This window comes from Convolutriloba macropyga, chromosome 12 (assembly GCF_964194025.1).
Source record: "Convolutriloba macropyga chromosome 12, txConMacr16.3, whole genome shotgun sequence".
In the NCBI taxonomy this organism is placed as follows: Eukaryota; Metazoa; Xenacoelomorpha; order Acoela; family Convolutidae; genus Convolutriloba; species Convolutriloba macropyga.
Genome location: NC_134479.1, coordinates 24,257,697 through 24,274,610, shown reverse-complemented (window position 1 = coordinate 24,274,610; position 16,914 = coordinate 24,257,697). Strand labels below are relative to the sequence as shown.

The following is a 16,914-nucleotide window of genomic DNA, read 5'->3' as shown; positions in this document are numbered from 1 at the left end:
TTTTTTCTCTTAGTCGTCTTAGTGGCAAATCTCGTTGTAAAGATCTTGTCGTTTGATTATCTCTTTGTCAAAAATGTTGGTCAAAAGACATTTAAGTCAAAAATGTAGATGAGCGCGGGTCGGAACATCATGTGCGAACGCACATTAACGAGCCGCCTTGTTGGTTTTCTGACTTAAGTCGTCACATTATCGTGGTTGGCTCAAAGAAATGTTATTATCGCTGTGCAATCTTATACGACAGAAAAAAACTCAAAACATTTTCAGAGTTTTTGTTTTCCAGTGATAATTGCACGGAAAAGCTGCCAAAACCAGCGTAATTACCGGTAAATGATGACTTCATTACCGATTGCCTTTTTCATTGGATGTTTGTTAAAAGAACAATTTCTCGGCACTTTACAAAACTAAAGTAACTAAATTTGACGGCTGGTCTTGGCAACTGATGGTTTTTGACCGGTTTTAGTGAAAAAGATAAGAATCCAGACAGTTACTATACGTCGTTGCGTGCAACCGTCTAGACTGAATTCATAAAGAGTGAGCGCTAGACTGTATTGTGATCGCAGAGATTTATTAGTAATGATAAAAACATCTGATAATATTTCTAGTAGAGTTGCTCAAAAAAGTCATTGTTTTGTCATCAGCAAAGAATTGTTCCTGAACTTTCATGTTTTTCTTCAAGAAAGTTTAAAATATAATGAAAAAGAAACATATGCAAGATCAGTATCTTGAAATTATGTTCAAAAGGGTTTTTCAAAAGTGAGATTAATTTTTGACGGAAGATCGGTCAAAAACGATTTAAGAACAAAAAAGACAGAGCGCAGACAAAAGGCAAAAAACACGTTCAGCAGCAAAAAATACGAATCGAAACAGTCCTCATTTTCCCTTAAAACACGGGCCGAAAACGCTTTTACCCGCGCCAATCATTTCCGGCAAATGGCCGTTTCCCGCATGTTTCTGACCTTTGGTGATCGCTCTTCTTAAATGGGTCCCTCGTATCGATCTTTGGTTTTTGAAACTGGTCACCGGTCTGTCTACAAAGTTTGTGGAATAATTGAGTACTCATTGTTCTACATTTGTTGCTCAATTGCCGATAATGAATTCAAAGAAATGTTAATTAAAAATTGAGTTGGCCAATAGTCAACACGTAACAAATGTCATTATGACTCCAGTTGCGACTAAGATTGCAATCAAGCTCACTCGAGCTGAAGGTCCTGCACTATCACCTGCGCTGTCTTTCACTGCAATGATCCGAGTAGGACTTCCGGTTCCATCCTGCAAGTGCATTGGGAACATCATAATGTGAGCTCCTTTGGGGGGCAGTTGGTCCATTCCAGAAGATTTCACGTTCTCTATGATCAGCTGCTCCTTGGGCAGTAGAGTTGTATGAAGGCGGAAGCTAAACCCACGACGATAATTTAATTCTTTAGAAACTAGAAAATGGTAGTTAAATCAAGCGGATTTATGATTTAACACGCTTTCTTACCCAAAATCACCAAGTCACGATCTAGTCACTTTAGTGGCTTAGTGAATACATCTGCGCCCGAAAAAGAGAATCTGGTCAACTGGAGGTGTCAGATTTATGAAAAAAGAAAAATAAAAAGTTGAGGGGGATGGGGAATTACCAAAGGTTGAATAAGGGTCGAAGAACGGGCCCCGGTACTTTTTGGTCGACCGAAAGTCTGTTCATACGATTATATCGGTCGACAACGTTATTTTATAAGGACAGCCGGAAGAGTGGGTTTTGGTACTGACAAGGTGACTGAGTTGCACTCTGGGCTAATGACGTCCATTCCAAATCCAAGCATGTCGGGTGCATTCTTGAACAGCCAATCAAGAGCCGTTTCTCCCAAGCACACAGCCTCCTTCTCATATTTCTCTGCATTTTCCCAATGTTGACCTGAATTAGAACATCTTTCAATAATTTTGAACAGAAAAATCTAGCATATTTTGAAGAAAAAATTTCCTCCCAAAATTTTGATGCCGCGGTTCTCACAAAGTTTCTTTTCGCCGTTTGACAACTTTTCTCACCCACTCCAAGATTGGTTAGACAGCCTATCCTGGACATACTTACCCACCTTTCTTTCAAGAACCAAGGTAGGAAACTTAAAGAGTGAAATAAAACTTGACTGATTAGAGCGCAATAATTATATGTAGCAAATAATTTGAAAAATTGAAATCTGGCTATTGAAACAAAGAATTTGTACCAAAATCAATAAAAAATTCATTCTGGACCCATGAAATTATTTTCCTCTTGGAAATTGGAGACGCGGTACGCGGTAATGATTTCTCAACGTTGATTCCCCTAGAGTTTATGACTTTTTTTTATAAAATGAAACCTGGGAAGATTACGCACCCCATCCAGTGTTGAGAAATACGAATGACTTGGGCTCAATGGGTCCATTCTGGTCAATGAAGGGCTGCAGGTCTTCTGCTTCTACACTGTATTTCGGAATCTTGGCTTTCTCAACCTACAAGAGAACCAGATTCTGAGCACCAAACAAAATTATGCCATTTCGCCTGTCATTCTTTAATAAACATTTGTAGAATTTAGTAACTCGGGTTAACGACAGCCACTAAACAACACTTAGTCGCTGCAGAACTGTTCGGAACGTTTCCGTTGGGTGGGTTCAAATCCATGCCAACTTATATCCTGGATCAGTCTATGATCAGGGGTATTTTTGAGCGAGCTCACTGACCTGTGCAATGGTGAATACAACTTTTTGCCTCCCGTGTATTCCGCCCATAAAATAATGATAGTATAAGTTGGCTTTAACTCTAAAGATGTATAATGGAATAAACCCGGCTGAAAATATAGGTTTGAAAACCACAACCAAATGATTCCTTGAAGCATTTTAAAAATAGCTTAGAAAAGAAGCTATACGTTCAAACTTAATGTTTCATCAACTTGAAGGAAGTAATTCATTTTTTGAAAAAAATATACTAACGTTAGAAGCGATATTGATGACATTCAGAGGTCCAGTTAGCTGATCCCAAGTCAATTGATCCTCTGTTTTCCCAAACTCAACGAAATGCCGTGGAGCATCCAGGTGCGTTCCAGTGTGTTCGTAGAACTCTAAAAACCTGAAACAAAAGAAAAAAAACATAGCAGGACAAGTCCTGACGTACAATTCAAAGAATTTTCATTGACTAAACAAAAGACTAGACCTAGAACGAACTACGAGTGAATTGGGAAAACCATTTCTATAAAACAGATCAACAATAAATTTAAAAAAAAAAACAAATTCAATGTCAAAATGCAGCATGCGAACAAAAAAACCACTAGCGAGAAATGGAAATTTGGTTCAAGCAAAAAACTAGGCCTAGAATGAACTATAAACGGATAGGGAAAACGCTTTAGAAAAAAACCGATCCAAAAAATTGAAAAAACAGTAAAAATCAGAGTGAAATTGCCGCATTTGAACGAAAAACCGCTAGCGAGAAAGCGAATTTTTGTTCAAATACCGTTTTCTCACTCTACTTTAAATTTAGAGCGAAAAAATTTCACGCCGCAAAACCACTCGCTTTTTCGCTCCACTTCCTGTTTTGGCGTGACCAAAATCACTACTCCAATTTGACTTCAAAAATCATGAAAATGTGTGAACAGATCATAAAAAAAGACAGCGCCCCAATACAATTCAAATTATTGTTCCGACCCTCTTGAGGGGGGAGGAACTATATACTCAAATGGGGTTTTTTTTTTGTTGTTCCGTGAATCTTCGCCGCTCGATATATTCATCGTAGAGAGTTGAGACTGGTATCATAAGGAAGCTCGTCCAGCGTAGAATATGGAATTTAAAAGAATTTTCTAATTTTCGTTTTCTACAGGGAGTTATCGAGGTTTAAACTTCTGAGAAAAGAAGAGTGAATTCACGTTGTTTTTATTCAAATTTTCCGGAATTTTTGCCTAAAATTTCCTCAATTTTGCTAAAATTTGTTATAATTTTTAAGAATAGTGTCGTTGATTTTATTTTTGAAGACGAACAAGCATTGTTGATTGTTTTGATTTAATTTTTTGGTCAAAAAATCTGGATAAACATTTCAAAATTTAGCCTTTTTCATCAACAACAGCACGAAATAAGCTACTTTAGTCCACTTTGATTAAATTTGCCTACAGTACACCCCCAAACAACACTCATACAATCTATGTAGATTCCAAGGGGGGCTATTTCTACTTCAGAGTCCGCTGAGAGCGCACTGTAGTTAAAAATTTTGCCGTTTTTTGCTAACTTTACTAGTTGATTATCAAAAATGCAGAATTTATTTTGAGTTTTCCACTAACAAATTATCTATATCTACAACATTCGAAAAATCAATTGTTCCTAACGGACAATAAGTATTAGCAGGACTAGTTTTGGGCCTTTCTTGGACTGTTACAATCCAAAAAAATCGGGTTGTAATCAGTCGGTCTTTTTTTAAAAAAAAAAGAATTCTTTTTAATAATAAAGAACAGAACATATCAAATCAAAGCTCAGGAGTGATAGGTCCGACGAATTCGCTTGCTAAACAGCTCCAAGCTAATGCATTTAATTTTTTAATTGAAAGTTTATGGTCGTTTCTTTTTTTAAAATTAATTGACTTTTCAATAAATAATGGCTTTATTAACTTTTCCTCTAATTTTTTTCCTAATTTGTTCAACTTCCAGCTTAGTGTCAGCAAAGAAAGACTGCTTCTTCTTTCTACTGATTTAACATTTATTCTCGGTTGCAGTTTTAAGCCTGAAGTTATTGTTTTCTTGCTTTGATACTACAAGATTTCAGATTTTTGTTTGTTTTGATATTTGCCAGTTTTTCACGTTTTCTAATTTTGTCACATTATCACATTATTTACAGTTCTCATGTCACCTTATTAGCATTCAGAATAAAGCACAATTGAACATATTAAAATACTGAAAGATATAGATCATCGTTTTAACGGCTTCGACGCCTCTTTCTTGAAGAAATCAATTGAAATTTTTATTTTTGTCTCAAACTGTCATTTATACTTTGTCGTTTCGGTCGTATGAAATTTCCTGTATAGTAATAGCTTTCATTGGCTTTTCATGGAAGAATAGAAACACCGATATTCTGTTATTAAAAGATAGCTGATGGCTTCCATGACTTTGAAAACAATCGTTTTCCAAAATTAAAAAAAAAAACTTTTCAACTTCGCATTTTTGTTCTTTTTATGTTTCTTTTTGTTACCTAATCTCGTGAGTTAATTACAGGTCAAATTTGACATTATAGGTGTCAAGGGAATAAAAGGGATTGGTGTCCTAAAATGTTTTTTTAAAGAATTTGTTATGACCTTATTGGCTTCGACTACCGTTTTTCACAAAAAAAAATTAAGTTAATTTGATTTTTGTCATATTTGACGTTCTTTTTGTATATGAAAGAAATATTCTGGATAATTACAGGTCTCGAGGGCTTCGTTTTCATGAATAAACGACCCTATTTAAACAGCTCTTTTTGTAATTAATGCCTTTCATGACATTGAATGTAATTTTGTTTCGAAAAAAAAATTAAAAGTATTACATACTTTAGCACCTCGCTTTTTTGTCTACTTGTCACCTATTCTTACTAATGAGTGGCCATAGTGGTAATCGTAAATTTGTGGTAATATTAATTGATTCCTAATGGTATTAATTACTTTGAAGTTAATTGTTTCAAAAAAAAGTTAATTTTTTGACTTTACTGTTTTTGTTCTTTTTTGTATAATTGTTACCAAACCTTTTCATGGACTAGTCGCATATGTTTTCTGGTGATTTATAAGTTATTTTTGTTTTGTTTTAGGTTTATCTGACGGTATGTTGACTTTGTTATTAAATTTAGTTTTTAAGAGGGACATAAATTTTTTGATGTAATTAATGTTTGTTGTTGTTGTTGTTTGATTTTGCTGTTCGTCTTGACTCGCTTTCTTAATACTGACATATTACAGCAATCTAATGCATCAATTTTTACTCCATTGAGTTATTTGTTTTGGAGGCTATATTATCGTTCATACAGAATTTTTTGAAAAAGACTTGGGCTTTTTTGGGATTCCCAAAAAATAATTTTTGGGTTTTTCTAACTGTTCCTCATTTGGTAGACAATTATGCCAAAATTGTGGATGGGCGGGGTCGGAACCTTATGTGCCATCGCACATTACCGAGCCGCCTTGTTTGAATTGTAATAGAAGAAACCTGGGTTGAAGTGCGCGTTAATGATCAGAGTGATCTAGACAAAAATTAAACCATGTTGAGACACGTATAGATATACGCACATATGCTAATGACTTTTTTGCGGTATGTGGTATGATTTTGTAGAAATTGGTGGGGGGGGGCTTGAGTTTGTTTTTATCATCTATTTATTAAGATTATACAATAAGACAGATCTTAATGCGAATTAAGATGATACCGGGATCAATCAGTCCTCTCATTATTCAACAACCTAACCCTAAAAAATGAGCGGAAAGACCTTGTAGAAAATAAGCAGAACTCGTCATAAAACATCAAAAATGGCGAAAAAGGTATACAAATGAGCGCGAAATTTCTTAAAAAAACCCTAGTTTCAGAAATAGAAACTATGTGAAAACTAAAGGTGCTCAAAGAATTGGATTTTGTGCAAAGCTGTTTTGCTTGTTCTCTTTTTTTTTCAAGCTTAATTGCGTGTTTTATAAAAAAAGACCAGGTCAGGTCAAAGCATACTTCGCTTGTAAGCATCCCACCTCATTTTTTAAACTTTGAGCTGTCACTTGATTGGTTGAGCTGTCGAAGTTGAACAGATTGTTTAAAATTTCTGGCTTAAATTTTTCTTTTCGGCACTGAATGCAGCTGCAACTTAACTATAACTCACATACCTGAAAGCAGCGAATTTGCCGTCCAAATCCGTTCCAGGCCAGCTTTTGGTGGCAATTGACTTGTCCGGGTTGATTCTCAAAGGATGGTAGACCACAGTGTTCACTGGGAACTCTGGCGAGAGAGGGTACGTCAGGTCAACCCAATCAGAAGTGTCGACTTTGAAAAGATGCGACTGTGGGACAAGTGTAACGAGAAGGAAAAGTAAGGCTGAAACACTGAATTAACTTATATAAAACCCGACAGAAATAATTCAACATTGTGACTCTGCATTTGAGCTGATAAGTATTTATTTGCTGGAAGAAATATAAGCAAAAGCAACACTAAATAAAGACGATTTTTTATTAGGGCGCCAAAATCGGTCTTAAGATTTTGTAATCATGAGTTCAGTCTTATTGTTGTTTATTGAGTTTTTCAGGTTATGTACAAAACTAAAACACAATAAACACTGTTTTTGTCTTTATTTGACTTTTCGTCGTTATTATTGGGAGCTTTCATCGCAACTTTTCTATTTACTTTAATCGTTAACTCATATGAAAAATGTAACATGTAGAGAATGTTTTTAATGGGACAAACAGTTTCAGCATGCATTAAAACTTTTTCTGATCCTACTCGCGCAGTTTCTCACTGTCTGGATTGTCTAATCCAAGTTGGGCATTCTCCCATTTTCTGTTTAGTTGGATCAAACTTGTCATAGATTGCACAATTTTGAACATTTTTTCGTAATTTTGCACATAACTGCACAATTTCTAATCACGTCAACTTCATGTCTGAGCATCTAATTATGGTCATTTTTCGTCTGCAATCATAAGTTATGATCATAGTCGCACTGTTTTGAATTGTGGCACTTTCAATTAATGGTAGCAAAACTTTCAATAATATCCTACTGGGTCGAAGCATTAAGGCGTTTTCTCAAATTAATTTGTGGTAGTTTGCGCTAGTGCGAGCTAATTCGAGTCATAGTTAGTTTTACATCTAGATCGTCTAATCATGGCCACTTTTTATCTGGATCAAATGTTTAATTTCTCCTCATCTTCAACCCGGGTGGGATAAAACTAGAAGTGTGAACACAATGGAAAAACAAAATTATTTCACTTGTTTTTTTCTCACAATTAATCCAACGTAAATCCCCCATTGTTCTCCAACCCCAAAAATTGCTCATATGGAGGAAAAAAATGGAAACTGCCGAATTCTTTTTTATAGCGCTTTATTCTACTCTTAATATATGTAACCCCGTATGTTATTATCGTAAGGTCGAATGTAATCTAACTCGGAGAAAAATTCTACTCCTAAGGCTCCAAATAACAATGTTCAAGTCTCCCTCGTGGAAAAGTTTTAACTTCAGGGTAAATTAATGCTCACTAATGAGTATTTCAATACGGAATCAGTACAAAACCAAGATAGTTTCCAGACTTTTTTAACACAAGTTTACAGAGTTTTGTAGAATTGATTTTATTGATGATTTTGCAAAATTATAGACCGGCCAGCCTAATTTTTAAGTTTCGGTCTTGTTTTTTTAATATTGTAAAAGTGCGTTTCTAATGCACGCAAAAGTTAATATTTAAGGCAATTTAATCTCATGTTCATTTAATGGAATTAGCTCATAAAGACAGACTCATTTTTCTCCGCCGGCTGAACAAAGAGCTCAAGCGAAAAAGGAACGTGTTCCAACTTCTGTTTTACGGCCGTTTGGCAAAACTGTATCTAATTCTTTTGTTTGTATGCTTGAGCTGAACTTTCATGAAATATGCAAAGAAAAGAGAAAAAGAAAAACAGAATAAATCCATTTATCACTTTGCTTCAAGCTAATATATTCTCTTCAGCAATTAGACGTATAGAGTAACAATAAGGGACATTTTCAAAAACTAACGGAAAAACCAAATGACAGCGTTATAACTCTTTTTTTGTCTTAACAAAATTATGCATTTTCTATCAAACTTGGATTCCTATGTGTTCTGTGATTCTCCTAAATTAGGCTGGACAGTCTGAAATAATGCTATGGTTTTGACTGGGCATACTATTGGAGAAATATACGTGAAATAGACTAATCCACCTCTGCTTTTGAAAGTTTGTATGGAATTAAACTTGTTTTGGTTCAGAAATATTGAGGTAAACCCGGGTAGATTTTCCATTCTTTTCAACAATTTTTAACGGTTTACACATCATCTTGTGTAGGTGATTACTTCGGTTGATTTCCGACGATTAACTTTTAAGAGCTTGAAAGTTTATTTCAATTTCATATTAGACGAAGCATCGAGTAGCAAGTTTTACTTCCAAAAAATTTACAATTCGACTTCTATTTTTCTACAAGTTAACCAATCGATTTTCCAAGCTCTTGAAAGTTGACCTTTCAATTTATAAGGCTGCTCATACAATAAAAACATTTGACTTAAAACTCTCGTCGGATATCTTTTTTTATCTTGTGGGTGTTAATCGTGTGCAAATTTGCTTGCGATGCAATCTTCGCTGCTAAAATCTCACATTCTGCTATACTGCAGAAAAACAATAAAACGTGGCAAGATATGAAATTGTATATATAGCCTGGGCATCAGAGATTAAAATTGCATAGGGAAATCGACCTTTAGCAAATGTGCAATCCATAGCCCTAAAAAGTTTCCTATGACCAAAATAGAATATGGGATTGCGACCTGTCTTTTTTAAAAGAAAGATGCTTCAAACATAAACACTTAGACTCTGTACAAGTGCGAACATAAATCATAAATCCAAAATAGGTATTATAATTGAGTGAAAATTTATTGTGTGAAAGCTATATCTAAGTTTATATCTTGCGACGTTTTCTTCCTACAATATGACAGAATGATAACCTTGTAAGAATTTGGAAGATTTTGACATTAAAGCTTCCATTGAGATTGCGTTAAGGAGGGTCGTTCTCTGGTAATACATGACATTTTTTTTGTTCCGAGTCCAATTTCAGAGTCAAAAAATGCCGTTTGATATGCTCATTGATACGTTCATTGAAACCTGCCACGTAAATATAAGTCGTTAAGTGGTTTCATCATCTGCACATAATATCATCGCCCTTTTGAGTTTTTTCCTCTACAAAAATTCAAATGAAATAACTACTTTCTTGGCAATGAACTGTGCTCTGTTACTTTGAGATGAACAAGGTAACATGATACAGAATCGGATATAAGACTTCGTATTTTTCGACACATGATGGAGACTAATTTCACCCCAAATAATGAACTATAGCAGTCAGTCTCCTCTCTCCAACTGCTTTATTGAACAGAATAAAATGTACAATGTAGCTCGATGTTTGAGAATTTCGTTAAAACTGTAATTGTGAGCCTTAGCGGAAATTGAGTGATACGTATTAGACAACAATAATTAATCAATTTTCTCACAATATTCTATCGAGTTTCTTAATTTCGTTCGGAAATAATTTGAATATCTAAAAGGCCTCACTTTTTGGTTTACCTTACATAACAACTCCATCACATAAATGCATCACTTCCAAGATGGTTCCTAGTTCGATGAAAAATAGTTGTAAAAAAATTATCAACATTTGAAAAATTTTCACTTTGGATCTTTTCTGTTTATGCCCCCGCCCCCAGTACGCTAGTAAATATATTACAAAGGTGAAAAGTGCGTCGGGGGGATGCAAACAATGTCAACTCACTAAGCTGTGGGCACAAACAGAAAATATCATTTAATATATATTATTTTTCAAGACAGTGCAATTTAAATATCTAAATAGAATGGCTATGTAATTTAGAAAAAGTGATGTAGCCTGGCCTCAAAAGTGATGTAGCAAAAGTTGAACAAACAACTATCATTAAAAATCAAAAAAGATAAAAAAAATGTTTAAGTCATTAATTTAAACTTTTTTAATCTCTATTTGATAACCTGATGGTGAAAACATTTGTTTTATGTCTTAATTCTCTCTACCGATGTCTGACTTATTCCGGAGAATTAAGATAAGCGCATTAAAAGAAATTTTTCAGCGCTATACAACGCTTTCTGCCATTTGCTTACCGCTCCCTGTTTAGAGAAATTTTAATGTTGGAGTGCCCAAAGTTTTTGATTTGCAACTCCACGTAGAAATTCTTTAAATATCAAAATAGATATTGGTTATAAGGAAGAGACCAGACCACCAAACTACATTCAGCTCGAAAAAATTATTTTTTAGTAATATTTGCGTCTAATATTGCATCTCAGTCAATCAGCTTTGGCCGAGATCAATGGCTGGCTAAGCAATTTTATGTGTTTGTGGACCACAATCTGATATCTGGAAATATGAAAACAGAAGTCAACAAAGATAGGAAGCCCTAAAATCAAAAGGAAAACTGTCCGAGAGCTCCAAAGTTTCACTAACATTGAAAGATGTTATTTTTTCCGTCAAGAACAATAATGGCGAAGAAAAAAAATTGGAACAGAAATCATTTGTAAAAAAAAGAAATTTTATGATGCTCAATTTTGTTACTGTTTTTTTTTCCTGGTGGGATCTTTTGTTATTTCTCTTGAGTGTATTTGGCGTCTAAAATAATTTTAAAGATATATCTTGAATTTATTACCCACAGACACGAGAAACCCCCGTACCCACAGATTTTTGAAAACTAGATCAGCTAAACTCAATGTGCTTTTTAGCAATGGGAGAAAACTGAGAATTTTTGATGGAAGCTTTATCCACTGTAAATTGCGGTCCCTTCAAAACATCGCTCTAAGTGATTTATTCGTAATAGTTGGTTATGACGTGTATGCTGAAGATTTTAGCTTAAAATGTTTAGCAAATGTTTGCGACAGTTTTGTTCGAGGACGAGAATATATTTACAGTGTCGATTTTTAGTTGTTCACTGGGAAATGTCTGCTTTGTGTTCTATAAATTTTGAATAGAGAAAACCTTATTTTGAGATTCATTTTCGATATTCTACAAAAATTGGTAAAAGCCATCAATTGCACTGAGTCATAAGTGATAGCGAATCCTGATAAGCGGTTGGAGTAGTGATTAAATTTGAAGTGTATCAATAGCAAATTCTTGAAATGAAAAACTACTTCCGAAAAAATGCTTGGCGCACACCCACGGTCTCCGTATATTATCCTTAATTACTAGTATGGAATCAAAGCAATCCCACGGTACAATCGTATGGCCACTTTGAGATCCCAGACCCAAGCCACCTCCGATCAGACTATTTGGGCCACACAGGAGTGGGTTTATTGGAACTCAGATTACATGGTCTGGAAAGCGTTATAGTCGCACGGTAGTGTGAGATAATTGTCGAACAAAGCTTTGATCAGAGATCAAGTCCCGACGGTCAGATCAGAGTTGTCTTAGGTCTGTTATCTCAACCTAGCTGATGATGAAAATCCTGACTCGTATCAGTTTAGAACGAGCAGTTTATCTGTCGCTACTTGCAATAGCGAAGCATTTTGGCAACCTTAACGTTAGTTTACACAATGGAAGGAAAAAAGGATAACAACGGATTTTCAATTTTTAAAAAAAATTGCACCAATGAAACACGGCGCAAAAGTCGAACCTTTTCACTCTTCCAATGAATGTAAACAAACACTTACCAGTCATTTTACCTGTCATTGTCAAATTGGTATTACGGGACACGTTGCAAGATAGGCGAAAGTTATTGGAATTTCAAATTTGCTTTTAACTTTGCAAATTTTAGAGACTATTATAATTTTCACAATTTGTTCAAATCTCTTTGCTCCTAGGCTTTTAGAAAGTTGTTTGTGTTAATGGTCCAGCGAGTGCTATTTCACTATTTTGGTCCCATCTCGGGGGTTTAAAGTTAGTTCAAGCAATGTTAACGTAAATTAGCCAAAAGGGTTTGTACTAAATGCATACATGCAGCCACTGGCTAAATTCCAGATTGAGTTTGTTTACAATATTTCTTATCGGCGCCAGGGATTTATTTGATTGATATTGGTTTTCCCTCTTGAAACTCAATGAGAATGTAAAAGGTTGTTCGCATTGCGGAATCTTTACAAGACGTACAAACAATGTTTTTATGACTCAGAACATTTCAACACTTCGAAATTTAAACATTTTATAAACCATCACAATCCAGTAGTGAACACCATGTCAGTTATAATTAATATTGTTGCCAGAGAATTTTAAAATTAAGTATCCACAGTGTGCCTGCTTTTTAAGTTTATTCGGATGGAAAAATTATTCAGACTCGCTTTACAAAGAAAAACTGCAACCAGAATGAGGTGGCTTTGAGAACCCTTTGTGAACTGTCGCATCCTTCAACCTTGCTCCCTTTACTGCTAAAAAGAAGACGGAAGTCGAAATTCTGAAATACAGTAAAATTATTAGACGGTTCTCAAGAAAGGGCAAGCACGAAAACCAGGATTTTTTTTGTTTAATAGAAGAGGCCGAAAAAGATAACTTTTCGAATCTTGACGGCAAAAAATCCGGAAAAAAACTTTTGAAAACAAAATTCATAAATCTTAAGCAGAGGCAATGCTCTCAACAATAAAATATCTCAAGTTTGCAAATCGACTCGAGCGCAAATGGATGATAAATGCACCGCAAATCTAAACCCAGTGAAATACTACAGATGCGATAACTGTTCTTTTGAATGAAACGAGAATGAAATTATACAATTAAAAAATTGACGTCTACATAATTGTACATATAATTTGCAGTTGGTAGCACTACCTTCCTATACGCCATACAATCCATTTCTAGTGCAAAAACAGCCAAAATATTTTTCAAAAGAGCTATTTTTATAAAACGAAGTTCCTTTTGAGCTATTTATTATTAAGCAAAAGAAATCATTTTCTATGATGAAACAAGCTTTTGTTTGTTCCCAGATGACAATGAAAAAAGAAATTTCGTTAACAAGGGGGGATGGCAGGATACGGATCACATTTGTGCGTATATTATTTTTTCAATTTAATTGATATCTCAAGCACTTCAATGGTTTTCCCTCTACCGATGAAAGATATTTTGCATTTAATATAGCTATGAATCCGTAGGTTTTTTTGTCTAGCAAACCACGTTAATGTTGCTATAAATGATAAAATTTCCTATTTTGGCACCATATAGCAATTAAGTGTTCACGTGAAAGTTGTTGTCTTTTTTGTCTAAAGAAATCAATCAAAAATAAATAGAAAGACAATCTTTGGCAAGAATTCAAGAAATTTTTTCAAGTTTGAATATCAATTTCCCTAAAAATTTCTTTCACAAACACTGCCTATTTGTTCAAATTAGGCAATATTAGCCTATGTATTCCTGAATGGAGTGAAAATTGCGCAACGTAAAAAAGATCAAGGAGCAAAAAAATTTCGCGTTGGTTCTGTATTTTATTGCGGAATATCATATATGCCGAAAACAGTGATTCATTGGGTTAAAGAATTTGTTTGTCCTTAAAATTTGCAAGATGATCGGCAATAAAAAAGTCCTCTGATTGAAAAGCGACAGCCAAACGTTTTTTAGTAATTGTTTTCCCCAAAAATTTTTACTCATTATTGCTCAGGAATGTTCATATTGTTTGTTATTGATTCAATAGCAGTATAATTCTATAGTTAGTATGGAAGATAATTTTTATTCAAATAATTTGTTAAGTTTTTTTTAATGTTTTGTCAATTAAAATCAGCAAATTTTGTTGTTTTAGATTTCAGAGGAAAAGTTAAGAATATGAATGTCTTGCTGAAATTTCCGGTTGTTTCGATGAAATTTTTAAATAAAGAAAGAAAAATTCACATTTTAAATTTTTCCCACGTTTGTTATGTAGTTCGCTGGCAGAAAAGTTTCTGTACGCGTTTGCAGCAGTTTTTGATGACTAATATTTTGGATAGATGAATGTTTGGTTCTTTTAGGATTTACAAAAACTGTCTTATAGTCTATTTTTAATTGATATATGAAGCGTTGATATAAGAATATAAACACATATCAGCACAACTTTCACAAGGGCGTGAGACACTACTCATAAAGGGAATTGAAAACATTTACATAAAAGAACAATCGAGTTAATCCCGATTTCTGAAAAGTTTTTCCCTGAAAAAAATTTCACTATCAATTTTTCAAATTAATGGAAAATTTTCTTTCCAATTCTTATGTGTACATCTAATTAATTGACATGGAACAAATAGCAGCTAAAAGAAAAGAGCACTCAGTGATAAAAATTTTCTTGGCGATTCATTTTCTCCTCTTTTTAACGCAATTAGCAGCCTCAGTTTTTAAGTAAATTCACGGCAGTCTATAAACTATGTTAAACTTTTTTGCATACTAGTTTTGCGGAAAAAGCTACTTTAGCAAAAAGAGGAAAAATGAAGGAAATTGTGCAACCCGTGTTTGCGAAATTGTCCAAATTTTAGCCGCGAATTAAAAGTAAAAGCTACGTATCCTAATTTTCCCGGGTTTTGTGTCACGAATCTGCTCCATTTATGTATCGCTTTTTCGCACCCAACGTAACTCGACTTCACACTATAATCCGGAATTTAGTTTAATTTAATGCGCTTTTTTGAGCATAAAATTGATTATTAATGCTATATTTCTACTAATAGTACTTATTAATACTTTTTAAAGGTTACTACCGGGTTTGTCGAAACTACACCAGACATCGACTGGAAGATATGGCAGCTCAATAAAGCAACAGCGGTTAAAAATATGGCGGTTATTAAGGCCTTATTACTACTACTAGTACTTTGTTACTACTTTATTACTACTTATTAAAGGTTATTATTTATTAAATGATGTTACTTATTAAAGGATACTACTACTTATTACTAGTTTATTACTACTTATAGTCCTTTATTACTACTTATTTGTACTATTCATTACTACTTATTTAAATCGGCCGTTCCCAATTTGATAAACAAGGCATTTGTTGAGCGAGAGATTTTTCGGAAAAAAATCAGTTTTTGTGGCGTTGGGACGTACACCATGTATATAAAGTTGCTCGTTTTTAAATCACTTTAAAGCGTTAAAAGCTTCAATAAAAGCTTCAACTAGTATTTTATTATTACTTTATTAATACATATTAAAGGGTTTTACTTATTAAATGATGTTACTTATTAAAGGGTACTACTACTTATTACTAGTTTATTACTGCTTATAGTCCTTTATTATTTCTTATTTGTACTCTTCATTACTACTTATTTAAATTGGCCATTCCCACATTGATATACAAGGCATTTATTGAGCGATAGATTTTTGGAAAGAAATCGGTTTTTGTGGCGCTGGGACGTACACCATGTATATAAATTTGCTTGTTTTTTAAATCACTTTAAAACTTTGAAAGGTTCAATTAAATCTTTATTAAATTGCTTACTACAAAGTATTAAATCAATTTGCATGCTCAAAAAGCTCGCGTTTAATTCGGCTCAGTTGCGAATTAGAGATGCCTTTAATGCGAATAATAGATACCTAAAATGAGCAGAAAATTGCTAAAAGACTTGTCACCTATTTTACAATTTTAAACTTCTTTTATTTTGAAAAATTGGCAAAACGCCTTTTCCAAAAAATAAGATACAAAGGATGTCTCCTAATTTCGTTCATTTTATGTATCTATTTTTCGAGCGAATTTTCGGTCGAAAAACCAAGAGCTTTCAATTCTAAAATTTAGCAAAAAGAGGAAAAATTGAAGGAAATTGCGCAACCCGTGATTGCAAAATTGTCCAAAAATTAGCCGCGAATCAAAAGTACAAGCTACATATCCTTATTTTCCCGGGTTTTGTGTCACGAATCTGCTCCATTTATGAATGGCTTTTTCGCACCCATCGTAACTCGACTTCACACAATAATCCGGAGTTTAGTTTAATTTAATGCGCGTTTTTTAGCATAAAATTGATTATTAGTGCTATATTACTACTAATAGCACTTAAAAATACTGGTTAAGGGGTTCCTACCCTGTTTGTTGTATCTACACCAGACATCGACTGGAAGATATGGCAGCTCAATAAAGCTATGGCGGTTAAAGATATGGCGGTTAATAAAGCCCTATTACTCCAACTAGTATTTTATTATTACTTTATTAATACATATTGAAGGGTTTCACTTATTAAATGATGTTACTTATTAAAGGGTACTACTACTTATTACTAGTTTATTACTGCTTATAGTCCTTTATTATTTCTTATTTGTACTATTCATTACTACTTATTTAAATCGGCCATTCCCACATTGA

The 16,914-nt window shown here is 34.0% G+C and overlaps 1 protein-coding gene across 2 annotated transcripts; it reads right to left on the bottom strand.

Moving 5' to 3' along the window:
* Positions 1-1,090: 1,090 nt before the first annotated feature.
* LOC142350667 (isatin hydrolase-like) lies at positions 1,091-12,540 on the bottom strand. Of its 2 annotated transcripts, none has more exons than XM_075402592.1 (6): positions 12,341-12,540; positions 6,811-7,018; positions 2,943-3,078; positions 2,351-2,465; positions 1,750-1,894; positions 1,091-1,393 (listed from the first exon to the last, which is right to left on the bottom strand). In XM_075402592.1, the coding sequence occupies exons 1-6, from the start codon at positions 12,357-12,359 to the stop codon at positions 1,135-1,137; spliced, it is 882 nt and encodes a 293-aa protein (XP_075258707.1). In that variant the 5' UTR covers positions 12,360-12,540; the 3' UTR covers positions 1,091-1,134. The 2 variants fall into 2 exon arrangements, with proteins under 2 accessions (XP_075258707.1, XP_075258708.1); XM_075402593.1 differs by having other exon boundaries at positions 12,353-12,540.
* Positions 12,541-16,914: the final 4,374 nt, after the last annotated feature.

Coding starts and splice junctions, on each gene's coding strand:
- LOC142350667 (XM_075402592.1), bottom strand. Junction 3,079..6,810: donor GGCAAATTCGCTGCTTTCAG/GTATGTGAGTTA, acceptor CTTTTGTTTCAG/GTTTTTAGAGTTCTACGAAC. Junction 1,895..2,350: donor ATTTCTCAACACTGGATGGG/GTGCGTAATCTT, acceptor GTTCTAATTCAG/GTCAACATTGGGAAAATGCA.